The sequence below is a fragment of the Pristiophorus japonicus genome, chromosome 2 (assembly GCF_044704955.1).
Source record: "Pristiophorus japonicus isolate sPriJap1 chromosome 2, sPriJap1.hap1, whole genome shotgun sequence".
In the NCBI taxonomy this organism is placed as follows: domain Eukaryota; kingdom Metazoa; phylum Chordata; class Chondrichthyes; family Pristiophoridae; genus Pristiophorus; species Pristiophorus japonicus.
The window spans coordinates 149,650,954-149,670,389 of NC_091978.1; the positions used below are offsets into that span (position 1 = coordinate 149,650,954).

The following is a 19,436-nucleotide window of genomic DNA, read 5'->3' on the forward strand; positions in this document are numbered from 1 at the left end:
AAATAGTGGATGCATTGACAGTCATTTTCCAACATTCCATTGACTCTGGATCAGTTCCTATGGAGTGGAGGGTAGCCAATGTAACCCCACTTTTTAAAAAAGGAGGGAGAGAGAAAACAGGGAATTACAGACCGGTCAGCCTGACATCGGTAGTGGGTAAAATGATGGAATCAATTATTAAGGATGTCATAGCAGTGCATTTGGAAAGAGGTAATATGATAGGTCCAAGTCAGCATGGATTTGTGAAAGGGAAATCATGCTTGACAAATCTTCTGGAATTTTTTGAGGATGTTTCCAGTAGAGTGGACAAGGGAGAACCAGTTGATGTGGTATATTTGGACTTTCAGAAGGCTTTCGACAAGGTCCCACACAAGAGATTAATGTGCAAAGTTAAAGCACATAGGATTGGGGGTAGTGTGCTGACATGGATTGAGAACTGGTTGTCAGACAGGAAGCAAAGAGTAGGAGTAAATGGGGACTTTTCAGAATGGCAGGCAGTGACTAGTGGGGTACCGCAAGGTTCTGTGCTGGGGCCCCAGCTGTTTACACTGTACATTAATGATTTAGACGAGGGGATTAAATGTAGTATCTCCAAATTTGCGGATGACACTAAGTTGGGTGGCAGTGTGAGCTGCAAGGAGGATTCTATGAGGCTGCAGAGTGACTTGGATAGGTTAGGTGAGTGGGCAAATGCATGGCAGATGAAGTATAATGTGGATAAATGTGAGGTTATCCACTTTGGTGGTAAAAACAGAGAGACAGACTATTATCTGAATGGTGACAGATTAGGAAAAGGGGAGGTGCAAAGAGACCTGGGTGTCATGGTACATCAGTCATTGAAGGTTGGCATGCAGGTACAGCAGGCGGTTAAGAAAGCAAATGGCATGTTGGCCTTCATAGCGAGGGGATTTGAGTACAAGGGCAGGGAGGTGTTGCTACAATTGTACAGGGCCTTGGTGAGGCCACACCTGGAGTATTGTGTACAGTTTTGGTCTCCTAACCTGAGGAAGGACATACTTGCTATTGAGGGAGTGCAGCGAAGGTTCACCAGACTGATTCCCGGGATGGCGGGACTGACCTATCAAGAAAGATTGGATCAACTGGGCTTGTATTCACTGGAGTTCAGAAGAATGAGAGGGGATCTCATAGAAACGTTTAAAATTCTGACGGGGTTAGACAGGTTAGATGCAGGAAGAATGTTCCCAATGTTGGGGAAGTCCAGAACCAGGGGACACAGTCTAAGGATAAGGGGTAAGCCATTTAGGACCGAGATGAGGAGGAATTTCTTCACCCAGAGAGTGGTGAACCTGTGGAATTCTCTACCACAGAAAGTTGTTGAGGCCAATTCACTAAATATATTCAAAAAGGAGTTAGATGAAGTCCTTACTACTAGGGGAATCAAGGGGTATGGTGAGAAAGCAGGAATGGGGTACTGAAGTTGCATGTTCAGCCATGAACTCATTGAATGGCGGTGCAGGTAGAAGGGCCGAATGGCCTACTCCTGCACCTATTTTCTATGTTTCTATGTGAATGCAGAAACCTTCACCACTTTTTGTTGGATGGGATCTTGAAGTGCAGTAACTTGCAGGGTTACGGACCTAGAGCTGGTAATTGGGATTGGACTGGATGACCTTTTGTTGGATGGCGCAGATATAATGGTAAGTACTGCAGGGAATAGAATACAGCCAGGGTGATCTCCTGGGCTAGTTTCGATCGCCTGGATTGGAGAGGAATTTTCCCAGATTTTTTCTCCCTAAATTGGCCTGGGTTTTTATCTGGTTTTTGCCTCTCCCAGGAGATCATTATGGCTCCGGTTGGGGTGGAGTGTAGAATGTTTCAGTATAGGGGGTGTCGCAGTTGTATGAGACGGACTGGTTGGGCTGGGTGCTCTTTGCCTTTCCGTCATTGTTCATAGGTTTATATGTAACCTTTAGGGCTGTTGACCAAGGGCCGTGCGGCTCTTTGTCGGCCGGCGCAGACACGATGGGCTGAAATGGCGTCCTGCGCTGTAAATTTCTATGTTTCTATGATAGGCTAACCGGTCTGTAGTTCCCGGTTTTCCCTCTCCAACGCATCTACTATTTCCATGGCTACCTCTTTTAGTACTCTGGGATGCAGATCAGCAGGCCCTGGGGATCTATCTGCCTTCAGTCCCATTAGTTTTTCCAACACTATTTTCTTACGAATAATCATTTCCTTTAATTCCTCTTGCTTACTAGACCCTTGGTTCCCTAGCATTTCTGAGACGTTATTTGTGTCCTCTTCTGTGAAGACAGAACCAAAGTATTTATTTAATTGTTCTGCCATTTCCTTGTTCCCCATTACAAATTCTCCTGTTTTTGTCTGTAAAGGACCTACATTTGTCTTCACTAATCTTTTTCTTTGTACGTACTTGTAGAAACTTTTGCAGTCGGTTTTTATGTTCCTTGCAAGTTTACTCTCATACTCTTATTTTTCCCTTCTTAATCAATCTCTTGGTCCTTTTTTGCTGAATTCTAAACTGCTCCCAATCCTTAGGGTTGCTACTTTTTCTGGCAACTTTGTATAACTCCTCTTGGGATCTAATACTATCCTTAATTTCTTTTGTTAGCCATGGGTGGGCCACTTTTCCTTTTGTGTTTTTACGCCAGAAAGGAATGTACAACTGTTGCAATTCATGCATTCGTTCTTTAAATATTAGCCATTGCCTATCCACCATCATGCCTTTGAATGAATCTTCCCAATCTATCATGGCCAATTCATTCCTCATACCTTCGTAGTTTCATTTGTTTAGATTTGGGATCTTTAGTTTCGGATTGGACTACTTCACTTTCCATCTTAATAAGAAATTCAAACATGTTATGGTCACTCTTCCCTAAAGGACCCCGCACAACAAGACTGCTAATTAACCCCATCTCATTACACAATATCCAATCTAGGATAGCTTGTTCCCTAGTAGGCTCCCGAACATACTGGTGTAGAAAACCATCTTGTACACACTCCAGGAATTCATCTGCCACAGTATTATTACTAATTTGGTTTGGCCAGTCTATATGTAGATTAAAGTCACCTACGATTACTGTAGTACCCATGTAACATGCATTACTAATTTCCTGTTTGATGCCGTCCCCTACACTATCACTATTGCTTGGAGCCAACTCCCACCAATGTTTTCTGCCCCTTGGTGCTCCTTAGCTCTACCCATACTGATTCTACATCTTGATTTTCTGAGCCAATATCCTTTCTCACTATTGCTCTGATTTCATCCTTTACTAACAACCCCACACCACCCCATCTTCCTTTTTGTCTGTCCTTCCTAAATATCGAATAACCTTGGATATTCAGTTCCCAACCTTGGTCACACTGCAACCATGTCTCCTAAATTGCAACTATATTGTATCTGTTTACATCTATTTGCGCTGTTAATTCGTCTACCTTATTACAGATGCTTCGTGCATTCAGATACAATGCTTTTAAATTTGTCTTTTTAACATTATTAGATATCTTAACATTATTTTGTACTATAGCCCTCTTTGTCTTATCATTTTTTTCTTACCTGCACCCTATTTGTTCGTGCACTTTTTTGTTTGTATGCTCTGTCCCTTCCTAACATCATCTGGTTATCCTTACCTCAATCACTTTCCTGCATTGCTTCCTTTTCTTTTCTCTTTATCATTCTAGATTGTTCTCTACTGCGACCGTCCTCCCCCCACCCGCCCTTATTTAGTTTAAAGCCCTATCTATCTCCCTAAATAGTCAGTTCGCTAGAACTCTGGTCCCAGAATAGTTCAGGTATAGTCCGTCCCTACGGAACAGCGTTCTCTTCCCCGAGTATTGGTGCCAGTGCCCCATGAATCGAAACCCACTTCTCTCACACCAACCTCTGAGCCATGCATTCATCTCCCTGATTCTATTGACCTTATGCCAATTTGCTTGTGGCTTAGGTAATAATGCAGAGATTATTACCTTTGTGGTTCTGCTTTTCCACTTAGTCCCTAACTGTTCTTTTAGCAGAACCTCTTTGTTTTGTCCTACCTATGTTATTGGTATCTACGTGTACCACGACAACTGGTATACCTCTCCCTCCCACTCCTAGTTCTTCTCCAGCCAGGAGGCGATGTCCTTTACCCTGGCACCGGGTAGGCAATACAGCCTTCAGGATCCATGCTCTCAGCTACGGAGAACCCTATCTATCCCCCTAACTATACTGTCCCCTACTACAACCACCTGCCTCTTTACTCTCACCACTTGAATGGCTTTCTGCACCACGGTGCCTTGGTCAGTCTGCTCATCCACCCCGCAGTCTGCACACTTGTCCACAACGGTTGCAAGAACCTCAAATCTATTAGACAAGTGCAGGGACTGAGGCTCCTGCAATACTACCTCCTGGATCCCCTTATCTGCTTCACTCGCAGTCACACCCTCCTGTCCCTGACCACGTGTCAATTCTAAAGTATTTAATCTGGAGGGTGTGGCTGCCTCCTGGAACAAAAGGTCCGGGTAACTTTCTCCCTCCCTGATGTCTCGCAGTGTCTGTTGTTCGGACTCCAGTTCCTCAACTCTGAGCCGAAGTTCATTGAGCTGCAGGCACTTACCGCACATGTAGTCGCCCTGGACCAAAATGTCCAGAAGCTCCCATATATCGCAGCAGCAACACATCTCCTGTTTTCCCATTATATTATTTAATTAATTAGTTTAGCGTTAATCAAGTAGTTACCCTATATAGTTTATTAAATTAGTTAAACAAATAAAAGTTAGTTTTTAGTATTTAGTTATATGCTATATGTTAATTTAAAGAAAAACTTAGCCCACAATCACTTACCTGTCTTACCTGCGATGTCACACAGCAGAGTTCTCCTCACCCGTAGCTGTGCGATCTCCTGGGAGAGGCAAAAAACCAGATAAGTTCTCCTGAACACACTTCAGAAATTCTTCCCCCTCTCTGCCCTTTACACTATTACTATTCCAGTCTATATTAGGATAATTGAAGTCTCCCATTATTACTACTCTATAGTTCTAGCACCTCTCTGTAATTTCCCTGCAAATTTGCTCCTAAAATCCCAATCCTGCCCTTTTTTGAACCAGATCTTTGTTATCGCCACGACATCCTATTTCCATGTGGCTATTTGCACCTGCAGCTCACCAACCTTATTTACCACACCATGCATTATCGCACATGCGCTGTAAATTATCTTAGACCTTCTTGTATTCTCTCTTATTCTGACCCCACCTAATACCTTACTATTTCTTACTCCAGTGATATCTGTCTCTTCCCATCCTTTGTGCACTTTGTTTCTCCTTTCTAATGCTACAACCTGGTGCCCATCCCCCAGCCAAATTAGTTTAAATCCTCCCCAACAGCAGTAGCAAACAACCCCCATGAGAACAATGATCCCGACTCTATTGAGGTGCAAACCGTCCAGCCTGTAAGGTCCCACCTCCCCCAGAACTGATCCCAATGTCCCAGGAATCTGAAGCCCTCCCTCCTGCACCATCTCTCCAACCATGCATTCATCTGCTCTATCCTCCGATCTCTGAGGAAGTATATTCTTTCTATTGAGGGAGTGCAGCGAAGGTTCACCAGACTGATTCCCGGGATGGCAAGACTGACATATGAAGAAAGACTGGATCGACTAGGCTTACATTCGGAATTTTGCAGAATGAGAGGGGATCTCATAGAAGCATATCAAATTCTGATGGGATTGGACAGGTTAAATGCAAGAATGTTCTCGATGTTGGGGAAGACCAGAACCAGGGCTCACAGTCTAAGGATAAGGGGTAAGCCATCTAGGACCGAGATGAGGAGAAACTTTTTCAGAGAATTGTGAACCTATGGAATTCTCTACCACAGAAAGTTGTTGAGTCCACTTCGTTGGATGTATTCAAAAGGGAGTTAGATGTGGCCCTTATGGCTAAAGGGATCAGGGGGTATGGAGAGAAGGCAGGAGTGGGGTACTGAAGTTCCATGATCAGCCATGATCATATTGAATGGTGATGCAGGCTCCAAGGGCCAAATGGCCTGCTCCTGTATTTTCTATGTTTCTGTACTCACTAGCTCTTTTGTTGGAATGTTAGATGTGCACTGTAATGCCCGTGTAGGGTTTTAATTGGTTGTTTTTCTTCAACTGAGAAGCATTGAATACATCTTTGGTTTCTTATCTTTATGAAATTGCTTTTATAGGTACACATCCGTGTGGCTTCACCTCCAATAAGATTTCCTTGTTATATGGGAATTAACATTCCAACAAAAGAAGAACTGATTGCCAACAAACCAGAATTTGAAGACCTTGCAGGCTATATAGGTTTGTTGAGATTTCGGTTTTGCCATGAAAAGTAGAATTTACTGTCAATCTGATAGTGTTGGTAATAAAGTTATGGACCTCTCATGATCTCACTGTTGCTTCTTAGGTAGGGAGTAGTGAAATTATATTGAAATGTTTTTTTTGTTTGTTTCATTAATGGTGGACCAATGTTCATTAGCAGAATTTCTGAATGCATAATTTTACTCCTTGCCTTATTGATGCACATGCCAAAGACACTAAATTGATTGCTTATAAGAGCAACCAAATTAGTATTGTCTACACAGGCATTACAGTGCACATTTATTTTTGTCATAAATGTATATCTTATCAAATATATTTTGGAAATTTAAATAGACCACTTCCACTGCATTTCCGATAACTGTACCCCATTTTTTCTTCAAAGAATTCTGTAAGGATGGTCAAGCACACCAGCCTTTTAGAAATCCCTGCTGACTGGTCCTGATTAGCTAATTTCTCCAAGTGTTTAGTAATTTACTGCTGTATTAATGGGCCCAAGTTTGCCCCCATGCTTAGGAGGTGCACCAACTTTTTAGAACAAAAACTGCGCTTAAAAGTTACCTTGCTATTCTCTCCACAGCTGGAACGATGAAGACCCTCAGCGTAGCGCAGCACAAGAATCGGGGAGGGGGGGGCGGAGGCGGACGGAGCCAGGTCCCTGTGCTGAAAACAGTGCCGGGACCTCTGCACATGCATGCTAGAGTGCGCACGCGCATGTGCAGTAGCTCCTCGCTGCCAAATCTGTGCAGGCTGTTTGGGAGGGGCCCGAAGCACGCCGTCCCTAGCCCTGGCCGAATGGGCTCCCCGCCGCGACCTGCGGGAACAGTGCCTGCCGCGTTCAGCCGGGAGTACTATAAAGAACATAAAGTCTGGAATGAGAAAGGGCCTTTTGAATCATCAAGCCTGCACCATCCCAAATCCATGTCTTATTATTGTATCATGGAACAAGGAGGGAAGTCAGTGAGCATTTATTTACACAAAGAGTAATGACATTGAGGAAGAAGTTGCTCAAGAGAGAGAGAGAGAGCAATAGAGAGAAATAATATAAATGAGTTTAAGATAAGTTTTTGGAGAGAAAATGATTAAAGGGTATGGGGAAAAGTTGGGTTTCTGGGGTTGACATTATTTAAAAAGGGATGGGCTTGTTCCTAAACATGTGTGTTCTCCCCCACCCCATGGAGTTGTGTGTTTTTGCATTAATTTCTGAAGAAGCAATTACAATGAGCTTTCTCACAATGGCTCAGCCATTTGGGGGTTATAATGACAAAGCTAAAAATGTATTGTTGTGCAGACAGCTTCAAATAATTTGCTAAACTATACAAAAATCACTTGAGGGTGTAAAGATCCTGTGTTACTGGATGTTTTAAAGTACTTTATGCAGCTTTTATCGCCACCTACCTGTTGCGTGTAGATTTATGTTAGTTTACCAAGGATTATGTGAAAGCAATCAATATGGTAAAGGAGGGGCAGTTCTGAAGCACGTCTGATTTAGCAATGCATGAAGCAGTAAGCTTGTAATCCAAGACGTACATTCAGAGGAACTGGCTGAGATAATTGTAATTAGACATGTCAACAGTTAATTAGCAAATTTACTACATCAAAAATAGTTATGGTGTGGGATGGTGTAATCATTTTCAAAACATTAGTGATTGATTTATTGGTTGACTTATTGATCATTTATTATTGATGATGGCTCTTTATTTGTAAAAGTGAAGTGTTTAATGCTTGTAAACTTCCCTCCCCCGTCACCCATCCCCCCCATCTTTTGTTCCCTGCGCCTAATTTTCTAAGTGTAGGCAAGGTTTTTCTGAGCGTACAAAAATCTACACTTACTCCATTCTAAGTTAGTTTGGAGTAAGTTTTCGCTGCCTAAACTTGCAAAACAGACGTAAGTGGCTGGTAACGCCCCCTTTTGGGAAAAAAACTGTTCTAAAGCGAAACTATTCTAACTCACGAGAATTGGAGCAAACTAAATGCCGAGAACTGCAGGCCCCAAGTTTCCACACGGTAGAAATCGGGCGCCCCTCTGAGCTGGGCACCCGTTTTTCGCGCCGAAAACGGCGCCTGAAAAAAACCGCGCGATTCTGGAGCGCCCTGCAGCTCCATGACAGCTTGGCACGGTGCCCAGGGGGCGGAGCCTACTACTCACGTCGATTTTGTAAGTGGGAGGGGGCGGGTACCATTTAAATTAGTTTTTTTCGTGCCGGCAACCCTGCGCGTGTGCGTTGGAGCGTTCGCGCACGCGCAGTGTGAAGGAAACATTGGCACTCGGCCATTTTTGTAGTTCTTTGTAGCTGTTTAATTTTTGAACATTGTTTAATAAAAGCACATTGCCCTTCCATGATCAGCACTGAGGCTTCTTTCAGCAGTGAGAAGGCTGCAGGAAGCCTCAGAAGTTGAGGCAGCCATTTCCCGACGGCCTGCCCCCCCACCCCCGCCGTCGGGAATGGCTGCCTCAACTTCTGAGGTTTCCTGCAGCCTTCTCACTGCCTCCTCCCCGCCGTCGGGAACGGCTGCCTCCTTCTCCCTGCCTCCCCCCCGCTGCGGTCGGTCGGGCCCTCACTCCATCCCCCCCCCCGGCCGTCGGGAACGGCTGCCTCCGCCCCCCCCCGCTGCAGTCGGTCGGGCCCTCACTCCCTCACCCCCCCCCCCCCCCCCCCCCCGCTGTCGGGAACAGCTGCCTCCTCCTCCCTGCCTCCCCCCCGCTGTGGTCGGTCGGGCCCTCACTCCATCCTTTCCCCCCCCCCCCATGCCGTTGGGAATGGCTGCCTCCTCCTCCCTGCCTCCCCCCCCCGCCCGCTGCGGTCGGTCGGGCCCTCACTCCATCTCCCCCTCCCCCCCCCCCCCCACTGCCGTCGGGAACGGCTGCCTCAACCTGTGAGGCTTCCTGCAACATTCTCCCTGCCTGAAGCACTTTCACACAGGTAGGAAGATGGTTTATTTAATCTTTTCTTTGCTTATAAATTTTTATTCAGGTTGGATTTATTTGCATAATATTTGTACAAGTATAAATAAGGATTTATTGTAGAATTTAATGACTTCCCTTCCCCTCCCCCTCCCCCCCCCCCCGCACACCTCGTTCCGGACGTCTAATTTGTAACCTGCGCCTGATTTTTTAATGTGTAGACAAGGTTTTTTCAGTTCTACAAAAATCTTCACTTGCTCCATTCTAAGTTAGTTTGGAGTACGTTTTCACTGTGGAAACTTTGAAATCAGGCGTCAGTGGCCGGACACGCCTCCTTTTGAAGAAAACATACTGTTCCAAAGTGAAACTGTTCTAACTGACTAGAACTGCAGAAAAAAAATGTGGAGAATTGCGATTTCTAAGATAGTCCGTTCTCCACCAGTTGCTCCTAAAAATCAGGAGCAAATCATGTGGAAACTTGGGGCCGCAATTTCTAAGATACTCCATTCTAAACTAGTTACTCCAAAAAAAATAGGAGCAACTTGAGCCGGAACTTGAGCCCTAGACTAGTAGTTTATCAACAGCTGAAGTAAGATTAAGTAGCTTATAATTTTCTTTTTCTGTCACATTTGTGACCTTCCAGTCTTCCAGCAAAATGTCCCTTTCAGAAGAACTTTGGAAAATTACAGTCAGAGCTTTGACTATTTCTTCCTAAGTTTCCCTCAGGGCCCTCAAATGTAAACTATCAAGTACTGGTAATTTGTCCACCTCAGGTTTGAGTAACTTCTTTAATAACATCTATTTTTGAATAATAATCTCCACTACCTGTTCTACACTCACCACTGATGGTTCTACAATCTCAATTATCAATCTTCTGTGTGAACTAAAGTACTTATCTCTACCATTCCTTCAAACTCCACTACAAGCCTTCCTCCTTAATTTCTGTCTTAGCCCAAATGTTACTATTCATTTATTACTAATCTACCAATAAAAAGCCTTTCTTTTGCCTTTTTGTTTTTTGCTAATTTTCCTTCAGACTCCTTAACTGTTCTAATCTATTTTGCAGCTATCCTGTACTTAAATTTGTCTTGGCTTTCTTTTTCATTATCTGCCCTTTTGGTTCCAAAGGCTTTTCTTTCTTTTCTGAAAGAAAAAATAACTTGCATTTATATAGCGCCTTAATGCTTTATCAGAATGTCCCAAAATGCTTTATTCCAATCAACTACCTTTGAGCTTGAATCTTTCCTTTTCTGTTCTTAATATTAAATTTAATAGTGGTCACAATTTCCCAAATGTTGCTTTGGTTTGCCTCTTTGCTGCACTTTATTACTGAGAACCTTCCTATTGGCACACACAGATAGCCATCAAATCACTTTTAACATACTGTGCATTTAATACAGTCCTCTGTTTAATGTCCCATTAAGCTTTATGTGGTTCATGAGGAAGTCATCGAAGTGCAGAAACATCTTTTAGGATCTCAGAAACCCTCTTACTAATGTGTAAAGATCATTCATGGCAAATAAGGTGCAACACTAAGCCTACCTACAGCAACATGTGTCAGATTTACAATTTAAGTAACCAAGGAGTGCATGAATAAAAGTATTACTTTTGCGGACACGCAAAGGTCATTCCACCGCTTTCTGCATTGCTGGAAGTCCCGGTAGATGTCATCTGCTGAGGACACCTCCTTGCCCCTTCTGCTCTCTACAGCTGTCACAAGTACCTCATGGGTATCTAAGTTAAATTTTCTGGCCCTCAGCCTTGTTAGCTCAGCTTGCTGCATCTTCTCACTTCAAACTTCTCTCAAAAATGGATGACTCAGAGCTGGGTGTACTGCGCATGCGCGGGCACACTCTGACTCTGACCAGAATCGTGGGGGGGGGGGGAAGAATTGTGCATCTGCAGAAGGTCCATTTCTTTTTGGCGCCAAAAACTCGAATCGTGCAAGACTGAAAAAACTGCTACCGCCACCACTGGTCAACGTTTGACCAAACTAGCGGCCTTCAGTCATAGCGGTATTTCAGCGGTAAAAAAAAACTCGATCCGCAAAAACCGGTGGTAGCGGTTTTTGATGAATTTCTAGCCCATTGAGTCATGCATATTGCCAAAAAAACCCTCCCTTTTCTCACCATAATCATATTCCCCATCCCAGTTTATTTTTAGATAATGTAAAAAGTTCTTCAGTTATGACTCAATTTTTAATTGCGCATCTCTAATCTACAAATTTCATCCTCAATTTCTTTTCCACTATTAATCCCAGTAATGTGTCTGATCCCTTGCTGCAATTCAAAGGGATTCTGTTTGGACCACTTCCCAATTTAAATCCTTACACCCTAGTGCTGTGATGTTGTTTCTAATTAATTTTGCTATGCTTTCTCCCGTTCTTCTTTCCTTGTCCCTTTTGAAAGTTATATACGCAGGTATATATAATTGCCAATCCAGGTCTAGCTGGCAGCCACATTTCAGTTACTGCTTTTATGTCATGATGTTCTATTTTAATCACTAGTTTTCATTTCATTTTTGTTTGTTCTCTGCATTGATATATATTTTAGTTTGAATTTCCTTGGTTTGCCAATTTTTCATTTTATTGCCTTCCCATATTCTGATTTATTTCTTCTTTGCCATCTTGTCTCATTTAAACTCATTCAACCATTGTACCACCTTATTATCTGTACAACTAGAGGTGAATTCCATGCCCCCACTTGGGAGTAGCGCTCATAGGGAGCGGCACTTTCAGCAAGCCATGGTGGGAAATCATCAGCATGAAATTCATGACTTTCTATCCATTAAAATTAATCAGAGGTAAAACACAGGCTGTACTTCCATTGTTTTCCGCCAGGTCTCCCTGTGAGTGCCACTCCCCATTGGGAGTACTGAATCAGCCTTCTGGGGCTTCTCATTCCAATCTTTGATTTACATAAATGGGTGCATAAAAATACCATGAGTGGAATTTGAGGAAAATGGAATTCATACTGTCTCTTATTTACAAAAATAAGTGTTTTTTACCTAGCTGGTATATATGTGTATATTTATATTTATTTATAATAATCTACCCAACTGCAACAGGTGTAAGGTCTGACAAATTTGGGTCTATCACAGATAATTTCTTGGGTTCAGTAGCGTTGGGCGCTCTTGTAAGCGATCTGTGTCTTTGTTTTAATGGGAGTTACATAGAAACATAGAAAATAGGTGCAGGAGTAGGCCATTCGGCCCTTCTAGCCTGCACCGCCATTCAATGAGTTCATGGCTGAACATTCAACTTCAGTACTCCATTCCTGCTTTCTCGCCATACCCTTTGATTCCCCCTAGTAGTAAGGACCTCATCTAACTCCTTTTTGAATATATTTAGTGAATTGGCCTCAACAACTTTCTGTGGTAGAGAATTCCACAGGTTCACCACTCTCTGGGTGAAGAAGTTCCTCCGCATCTCGGTCCTAAATGGCTTACCCCTTATCCTTAGACTGTGACCTCTGGTTCTGGACTTCCCCAACATTGGGAACATTCTTCCTGCATCTAACCTGTCTAACCCCGTCAGAATTTTAAATGTTTCTATGAGGTCCCCTCTCATTCTTCTGAACTCCAGTGAATACAAGCCCAGTTGATCCAGTCTTTCTTGATAGGTCAGTCCCGCCATCCCGGGAATCAGTCTGGTGAACCTTCGCTGCACTCCCTCAATAGCAAGAATGTCCTTCCTCACCACTCACAATGCTCAATATCTACTTGCTTGATAGCAACCAGTTATATGGCTTGTAAGAGTTGTTTGGCGAGGGGAAAGAGGAATTTTAATTCCTTTTAAAAAAAAAAAGATGCCGTACAATTTCTCCAGTGTTCATACCTCAAAAACGCATCTATACCGGACTATTTGATGTTTGTACTCAAAAAATTTAATTTATGCCTCTTGAGAGTAGCATTTGTTGAACTGGCTAATCTTTCAGGCACATTTCTATTAATTGGAGTTGTGTTTTTTAAACTTTTCTCAGGATTCGTCTTTTTCTGAGTACAATAATTGGTTTATATGGCATTAAATCTGAGGATTTGATTTTGTTTCTGAATCAATATGTTGAATAAAGTGTTTAAAGGGTCCACTCAGAGTATTATCAGTTTGCTGTAGCTATTGCAGTGTGTGATCATTTTTATTTTGTGAAAAGTACTGCTGCTTGTATTTAGACAGTTGTGCTAATGACTCAACTTTTTTTTAACTATACTAAAATATTTTGATAATTAAACTTTCTTAAAATCTTGTTTTCCTGTGTTTTGTAGGAGCAAATAGTGTGGTTTATCTCTCCGTTGATGGATTGGTATCTGCTGTACAAGAGGGGATTAAGAGCCTGCGAGCAAATTCCATCCTAAACAATACTGAAAATGACAAAAAATCATCTTCTAGACAAACGGGTCACTGTACTGCTTGTCTCACAGGAAAATACCCGGTTGAGCTTGAATGGTGAAGTTGCTTTGATTGTATAGTTCTGAGTGATTCAGCAGTGAAATGTTTGCAGATTTGAATACAACCTGAAAGGACATGATGGGTGCTCTGTTATTTTCCAGTCAGACTCCATATAAAGGTATTTTTTGTCAGTTTGTATCAGTTGAGTATTTTCAATCTGCCTCTAGGTATTTCCATGTATGTCTTTTTTTAGTGGTGCCACCATTATTTACACTATGCACACACAAATCAAAGTCCTCAATGACATTCTATTAGCACCTCCATGGTATATTGCAAGTAAGAATGTGTCCCTCAGTTGTAGAGATGTAGACAGCTATTATTTGTTTCATGCGGACTGTTAAATGAATTACTGTTATTGGAAATCAATCTAACTGCAGAGTAAACACATTTTCAATTATTGTCAAAAATACTTTGGTTGAAAATGATTGAATTAAAAATGATTCGCTTCCTGATGCAATTGCTTATTGTGGGGAAACTCACCAACACGGGATGTGTTTTACAAGATCTGATTCATAAATTACAAGAGTGTGTTGCAGCCTTGAACATACAATATTACCAAATAATGTGTGTGTGTATATATATATTTTTTTAATCTAGAGTTTTGTGTCTTCTCTAACCATCCTTAAGACTGCTGAATTTTGTTGTGTAGCTTCTGGTCACATATGAGTAATAAAGGGCATGATGTTTTGTAATATGCCATTAGATCAAGGTTATGATGTAGTCAGCTGACAGGATTTTACTGGTAATTATAATTTTTGTTTGAGTTATATTATTTCAGCCTATTGAGTTACAATTAAATATAGTTGTTAAGTATGTTTAAGTATATTTAGAGATTTTGATTGTCCAAATAACCTTGGAGTGACTACCCTAGCTCATTATCTACTTAAATTGGCAAAGGATGCCTTGTGGTTTAAATGGAAAAGCCATTCTTAGCTTTTCTGGATCAGAATGTTCTGTAGTTATGAAACGTAATGTGCCTTTCATTCTCAGGTGCAAGAGTTTTCCTTTCAGTGTGAAGTAAAGCTTTCAAATACCTATATTTTTGATTATAGAGTACCAATTAATGAAACTGTGCACAGTTCAGAAAGAAATTACTGTCTTTGTCTTACAAAAAAAACTTTCATATGAGAAATGTACATAAAGGAGTCATATTGAGTCCATTAATTCCCTTGTGTAACTTCTGGTCACAATCAAGTTTTTAAAAAAAAAGTTAACTTTTCCCCCTTCATGATCACCGAGAGCTCTTAAGATGAATTGACATAATAAATCATTTGTACTTTTAGAAATTCTATCAGTTTATCGTTTTGTTTTAATACATTGTAACCTAACTATTTATCTGACTTGTATTATTGCCTTCTTTTGGAAAATTGACTATATTGTTAGAGAAAATGAAACCAGTTCTCTTAAATTTTTTATCTTCTAGTCGTACAATCATTTTGCATGGCAATACCAACCAATTTAAGCATTCTTTAGGTGTGGAATATCCATGCTGGAAAATTGAACATTTCTACATTTTGTCCTGCATATCAGACTAAATAAAATGTTTAGCTCCATAGCCGTGGCTTTGACAGTGGCCTCTGACCCAAAATGGCAGAAGACCATCTTTAGTTGTGCCAGTACGATGCTTCTGTCCACTTTGTTTTGAATGAGTTTGAAATTGAATAACTTTTGTGTTTGCAAAATTGTGACCTTTTGGGATTTGAGTAATAATGCTCTTCAGTTCCACTTGGGATCTTAACTAAAAACATTTAAATGTTTGAAATACACAGCAGGTGATTCAGCAAACAAAAAATACAGTTTATTGATGTTTTGGGTAACACTTTGTTTTGGATTACAGCATTTGTAGTTTTTTATTATCTAGGTCGGCACTTCAGTACAGTTCTTATGGAGTACTGCATTGTCAGAGATGCCATCTTTTGGGTGAGACATTAAACTGAGGCCCTATCGGGCTGTTCAAATGTATTTAAATGATCCCAAGGCACTATTCAAAGAAGAACAGTGAAATTTTACCAGTGTCCTGCCCAATTTGTTCCTCAACCAATGACATACAAAAAATAGCTGATCATTTATCTCATTTTTTGTTTGTGGGGCCTTGCTGTGAGTAATTTAGTTGCCACATTTGCCTACATAATAACTGCTACACTTCAAAGTAACCCATTGTATTTGAAGTGCTTTGAGATGTTCTGAGATTGTGAAAGGCTGTTGTATAAATGCAAGTTTATTCTTTTTATTTTACTATGTGGGATCTGTTTTGGTCATTAGAGATTTGAATTCAGTTTGATGTCGATTCCCGGGGTAGATGATTGGTGTTCTAATTCATGCTATTGCCTTTATTACTTTATATTTCATTAAACATTTAGTTACCATGCAAAATGCATCAGGTTTCAACATTTTCTCTTTTTGACTGTTTATTTTAACCGATTGTGTAAGACATCCTTGTGTAATTTGGTTGAAGACATGCTAACTAATACAAACATTTGCTGTTACTAGGCAAATGTTCTGTAGTATCATAGTGAGAATATAAAATTACAAAACAACCTTGGGTTTCCAGGTTCTGTTGCAGCATATCAAATAGATGTTTCTACAATATCTGTATTCAGGTGTATCAATGTATGTTCTTGAAATTGTATATAAAATAATTTTTCTAAACTTATCACCAATGGGTCTAAATCTGCTAAGCAGTATCTCCCATTTATCATAAAATCATGCCATGTTTACATTGGGAACATAGCCTGATGCAGATGCACCTCAATATAGGTTTGCATGACATGCCAACAGCAAATCTTTACCACCAGCCTCAGCCTGACTGTTGTTCCCTTGAATTCTGTATGCTGAAGTTGAAATGTAGAGGCCACCATCTGATATTTGAGTGAGGAGGCTCTAAAGTTGCTGCTTTGGGCCTCCTTCTGCTCTCAAACACCATGTGGTCAGCTTCATAAATTTTTACTGCAAGGTGGTTTGTGTTTTTAAAAAAATTCATTTTTGATGTGGATGACAAGGAAGGCATTTATTGCCCATTCATAGTTTCCCTTGAAGGTGGTGAGCCGCCTTCTTGAACCACTGCAGTCTGAGTTGAGGTGCTTCCACAATGTTGTTGGGTAGGGAGTTCCAGGGTTTTGACCCCGCGACCATATACGAATGGCGCTTATGTCCCAAGTCAGGAAGGTGTGTGGCTTGGAGGTGATGGTGTTTCCATACATCTGCTGCCCTTGTTCTAATATGAAGTGGAGGTTGTGGGTTTGGGAGGTGCTGCTAACGCAGCCTTGGCAACTTGCTGCAGTACATCCTGTAGATAGTACACAGCAGCCACAGTCTGCTAATGCTGGAGGGAGTGGATGTTTAGCTTGTGGGTGGTCATCAAGTGGACTGCTTTGTCCTGGACAAAAACAAAATACTGCTGATGCTGGAATAAAACAGAAAATGCTGGAAATACTTAGCAGGTCAGGCAGCATCTGGGGAGAGAGAAACAGAGTTGACGTTTTTGTTAACTCTGTTTCTCTCCGTTTACTCTTTCTCCACAGATGCTGCCTGACCTGCTGAGAATTTCCAGCATTTTCTGCTTTGTCCTGGATATTGTCGAGCTTCTTGAGTGTTGTTGGAGCTGCACCCGTCCAGGCAAGTGAAGAGTATTCCATCATGCTCCTGACTTGTGATTGATGAGCAGGTTATCAGTAAGTGCTGCTTGATAGCACAGTTGACAACTCCTTCCATCACTGTTGATGATTGAGAGTAGGTTGATCTCATGGTAATTGAAAAAGTGCAACATTCCTACCGACATCTGGGAATCCCTGGCCCAAGACTGCGCAGTGAAGGAGAAGCATCCGGGAAAGTGCTGAACACCTCGAGTCTCTTCACTGGGAGCACGTGTAAGCCAAGCGGAAGGAGCACACGGCAACCCAAACACCCCACCCACTGTCTGCCCCACCTGTGTCAGAGACAAGAGGTCCCCTGAGAACTCATATTAGTGTGGAAGCAAGTCATCCTCTACTAGGAGGGACTGCCAAAGAAGAATTGGCCAGGTTATCAAACAATATGCAAATTTAGAAGAATTTCATCCTCACAAAGAAATGTTTTTTTGACAATTGTGCAAAAAAAAAATTCTTAGGGAGCTGCTCAGCAGAAGTTTAGGAACCTTTATCATTTAATCATATCATGTCCTCTTATCTAGTCGCAGACTATTTTTCTTGTTAATGCGTGACTCCGTTGCTCCTTGTAAACTGTTAATTTGTAACATCTTCCAGTTCTTATGATGGGTTATTAATCCTAAAACGTTAATTCTACCTTCCTTGCTCCACAGAAGCTGACTCCCGCTGAGTGTTTGCAGCATTTTCTGTTTTCAGTTCAGATTTCCAGTAACTGCAGTATTTTGCTTTTTGGCGGATAGTGTTCAGGTTTTGCCTCTAACTCGCTGTGGGTGGAAATTAAACGAAATATATAAACATACATCGTAATCCTAGAGGGATTTACATTTTCCAATCGAACTCCCACCAGATAACCTGTCAGATAAGCGTGACTGTGGCACGCGCACCTGCTGCTGCGCATGTCACTGGAGACGGAACGAGTGAACGTCATGACGTTATTTCCGTCAATGCACGGTCCAGGCACCGGCGGTTACAAACAAGTTAAATTTGCGACGTTGCATGATATCTGTTAGTAACAAGTGTGTTGCTGTAATCTAGACGTGCCTTTAATGATGTTTAAAGCAGCGGTGAATATAGAGGAAGAAGCGGCCGGAGTAAGGCGTGTGACGGAGGAGGCGGCCGGAGTAAGGAGTGTGACGGAGGAGGAGGAGGAGGAGGCGGCGGCGGGTGCGGGCCGCTTGCATGAACTGGTGGTGCGCGCGGCGGCGCGGCACGGCACGAGGACCGCGGTGTGTTACGAGAGCGAGGCGGACGGGGCTCGATTGTGTTACACCTACAGCCAAGTTACCTGCCTGGGAAATACACTCAAAGAGCTGCTGTATTTGCACTGCGATTTTAGCCAGAGTTATGTGATTGGGTTATACTGCCAACCTACAGTGAACCTGCCCAGCTGCATTTTAGGGTAATCCTACTTAGTTTTCTTTTGCTGCTGTTTCCCCCCCCCCCCCCCCCAGTTATTTACCCATCATCAATATATGGTTTTTATGGACGGAGTGCACTCTCAAAACACCAGTAATAATTCTGGAATCCCATGTAGTCATAAAGAGTAGCCCTACTCATTACCCTTAATATGACGTGTAGAGTACCAGTGCACCAAGTACTCATTTGAATATTTTTTCCAGCAGAAATATGAAGTCATTCTGTGGAGTCAATGTGGTTAAAAATCCATGGGGTAAGGGGAGAAGGAAGGTCTGTTTTACGGTGCCTGTTTAACCTGCATGTATCCCCAGCAGCCCCTGTAAGGGGATTGATTTTGAAGGGGACAAGCATGGCATGCCTTGTCCACCAGGTGCATTGCTGCCAAACCTATGCCAGATCCTTGGCCTGCTCACCTCATAAACTATTGTAAGGGCAAAGTTTATAGCCCTTACAAGACCCCACAGAAATTCTGATGTTCGGCTGAGATCCAGAATTCCAGCCCTCGTCTTAATTTCAGGTTCTTGAGGCACCTGCCTGTCAAATAAAGGTCAACATTTGCCTTCCCAATTGCTTGTTGTATCTTCATGTTAACTTTGTGTTTCATGTACAAGGACAGCCAAATCCCTCTGGACACCAACATTTAATAATTTCTCACTCCACAGTTCTACATTAAATTTGATCTGCCACATGTTTGCCCATTTCACCAGTCTGGCTATGTCCCCCTGAAA

General features: G+C 42.1%; 2 protein-coding genes across 3 annotated transcripts in view; both read left to right on the top strand.

The window, feature by feature from the left end:
• ppat (phosphoribosyl pyrophosphate amidotransferase) overlaps positions 1-13,782 on the top strand; it is an 81,606-nt gene extending 67,824 nt beyond the window's left edge. Inside the window, exons 10-11 of the mRNA XM_070869883.1 lie at positions 6,161-6,281; positions 13,465-13,782. Coding sequence (XP_070725984.1) covers positions 6,161-6,281; positions 13,465-13,649 — 306 coding nt within the window. The 3' untranslated portion in view covers positions 13,650-13,782. The remainder of the gene's footprint in view (positions 1-6,160; positions 6,282-13,464) is intronic.
• Positions 13,783-18,143: 4,361 nt separating this feature from the next.
• aasdh (aminoadipate-semialdehyde dehydrogenase) overlaps positions 18,144-19,436 on the top strand; it is a 55,990-nt gene continuing 54,697 nt past the window's right edge. Inside the window, exon 1 of one of the 2 annotated variants that reach the window (XM_070869872.1) lies at positions 18,144-18,691. In XM_070869872.1, the coding sequence (XP_070725973.1) occupies positions 18,339-18,691 (353 nt within the window). In that variant the 5' untranslated portion in view covers positions 18,144-18,338. The remainder of the gene's footprint in view (positions 18,692-19,436) is intronic. The other variant, XM_070869863.1, reaches the window with a different exon arrangement.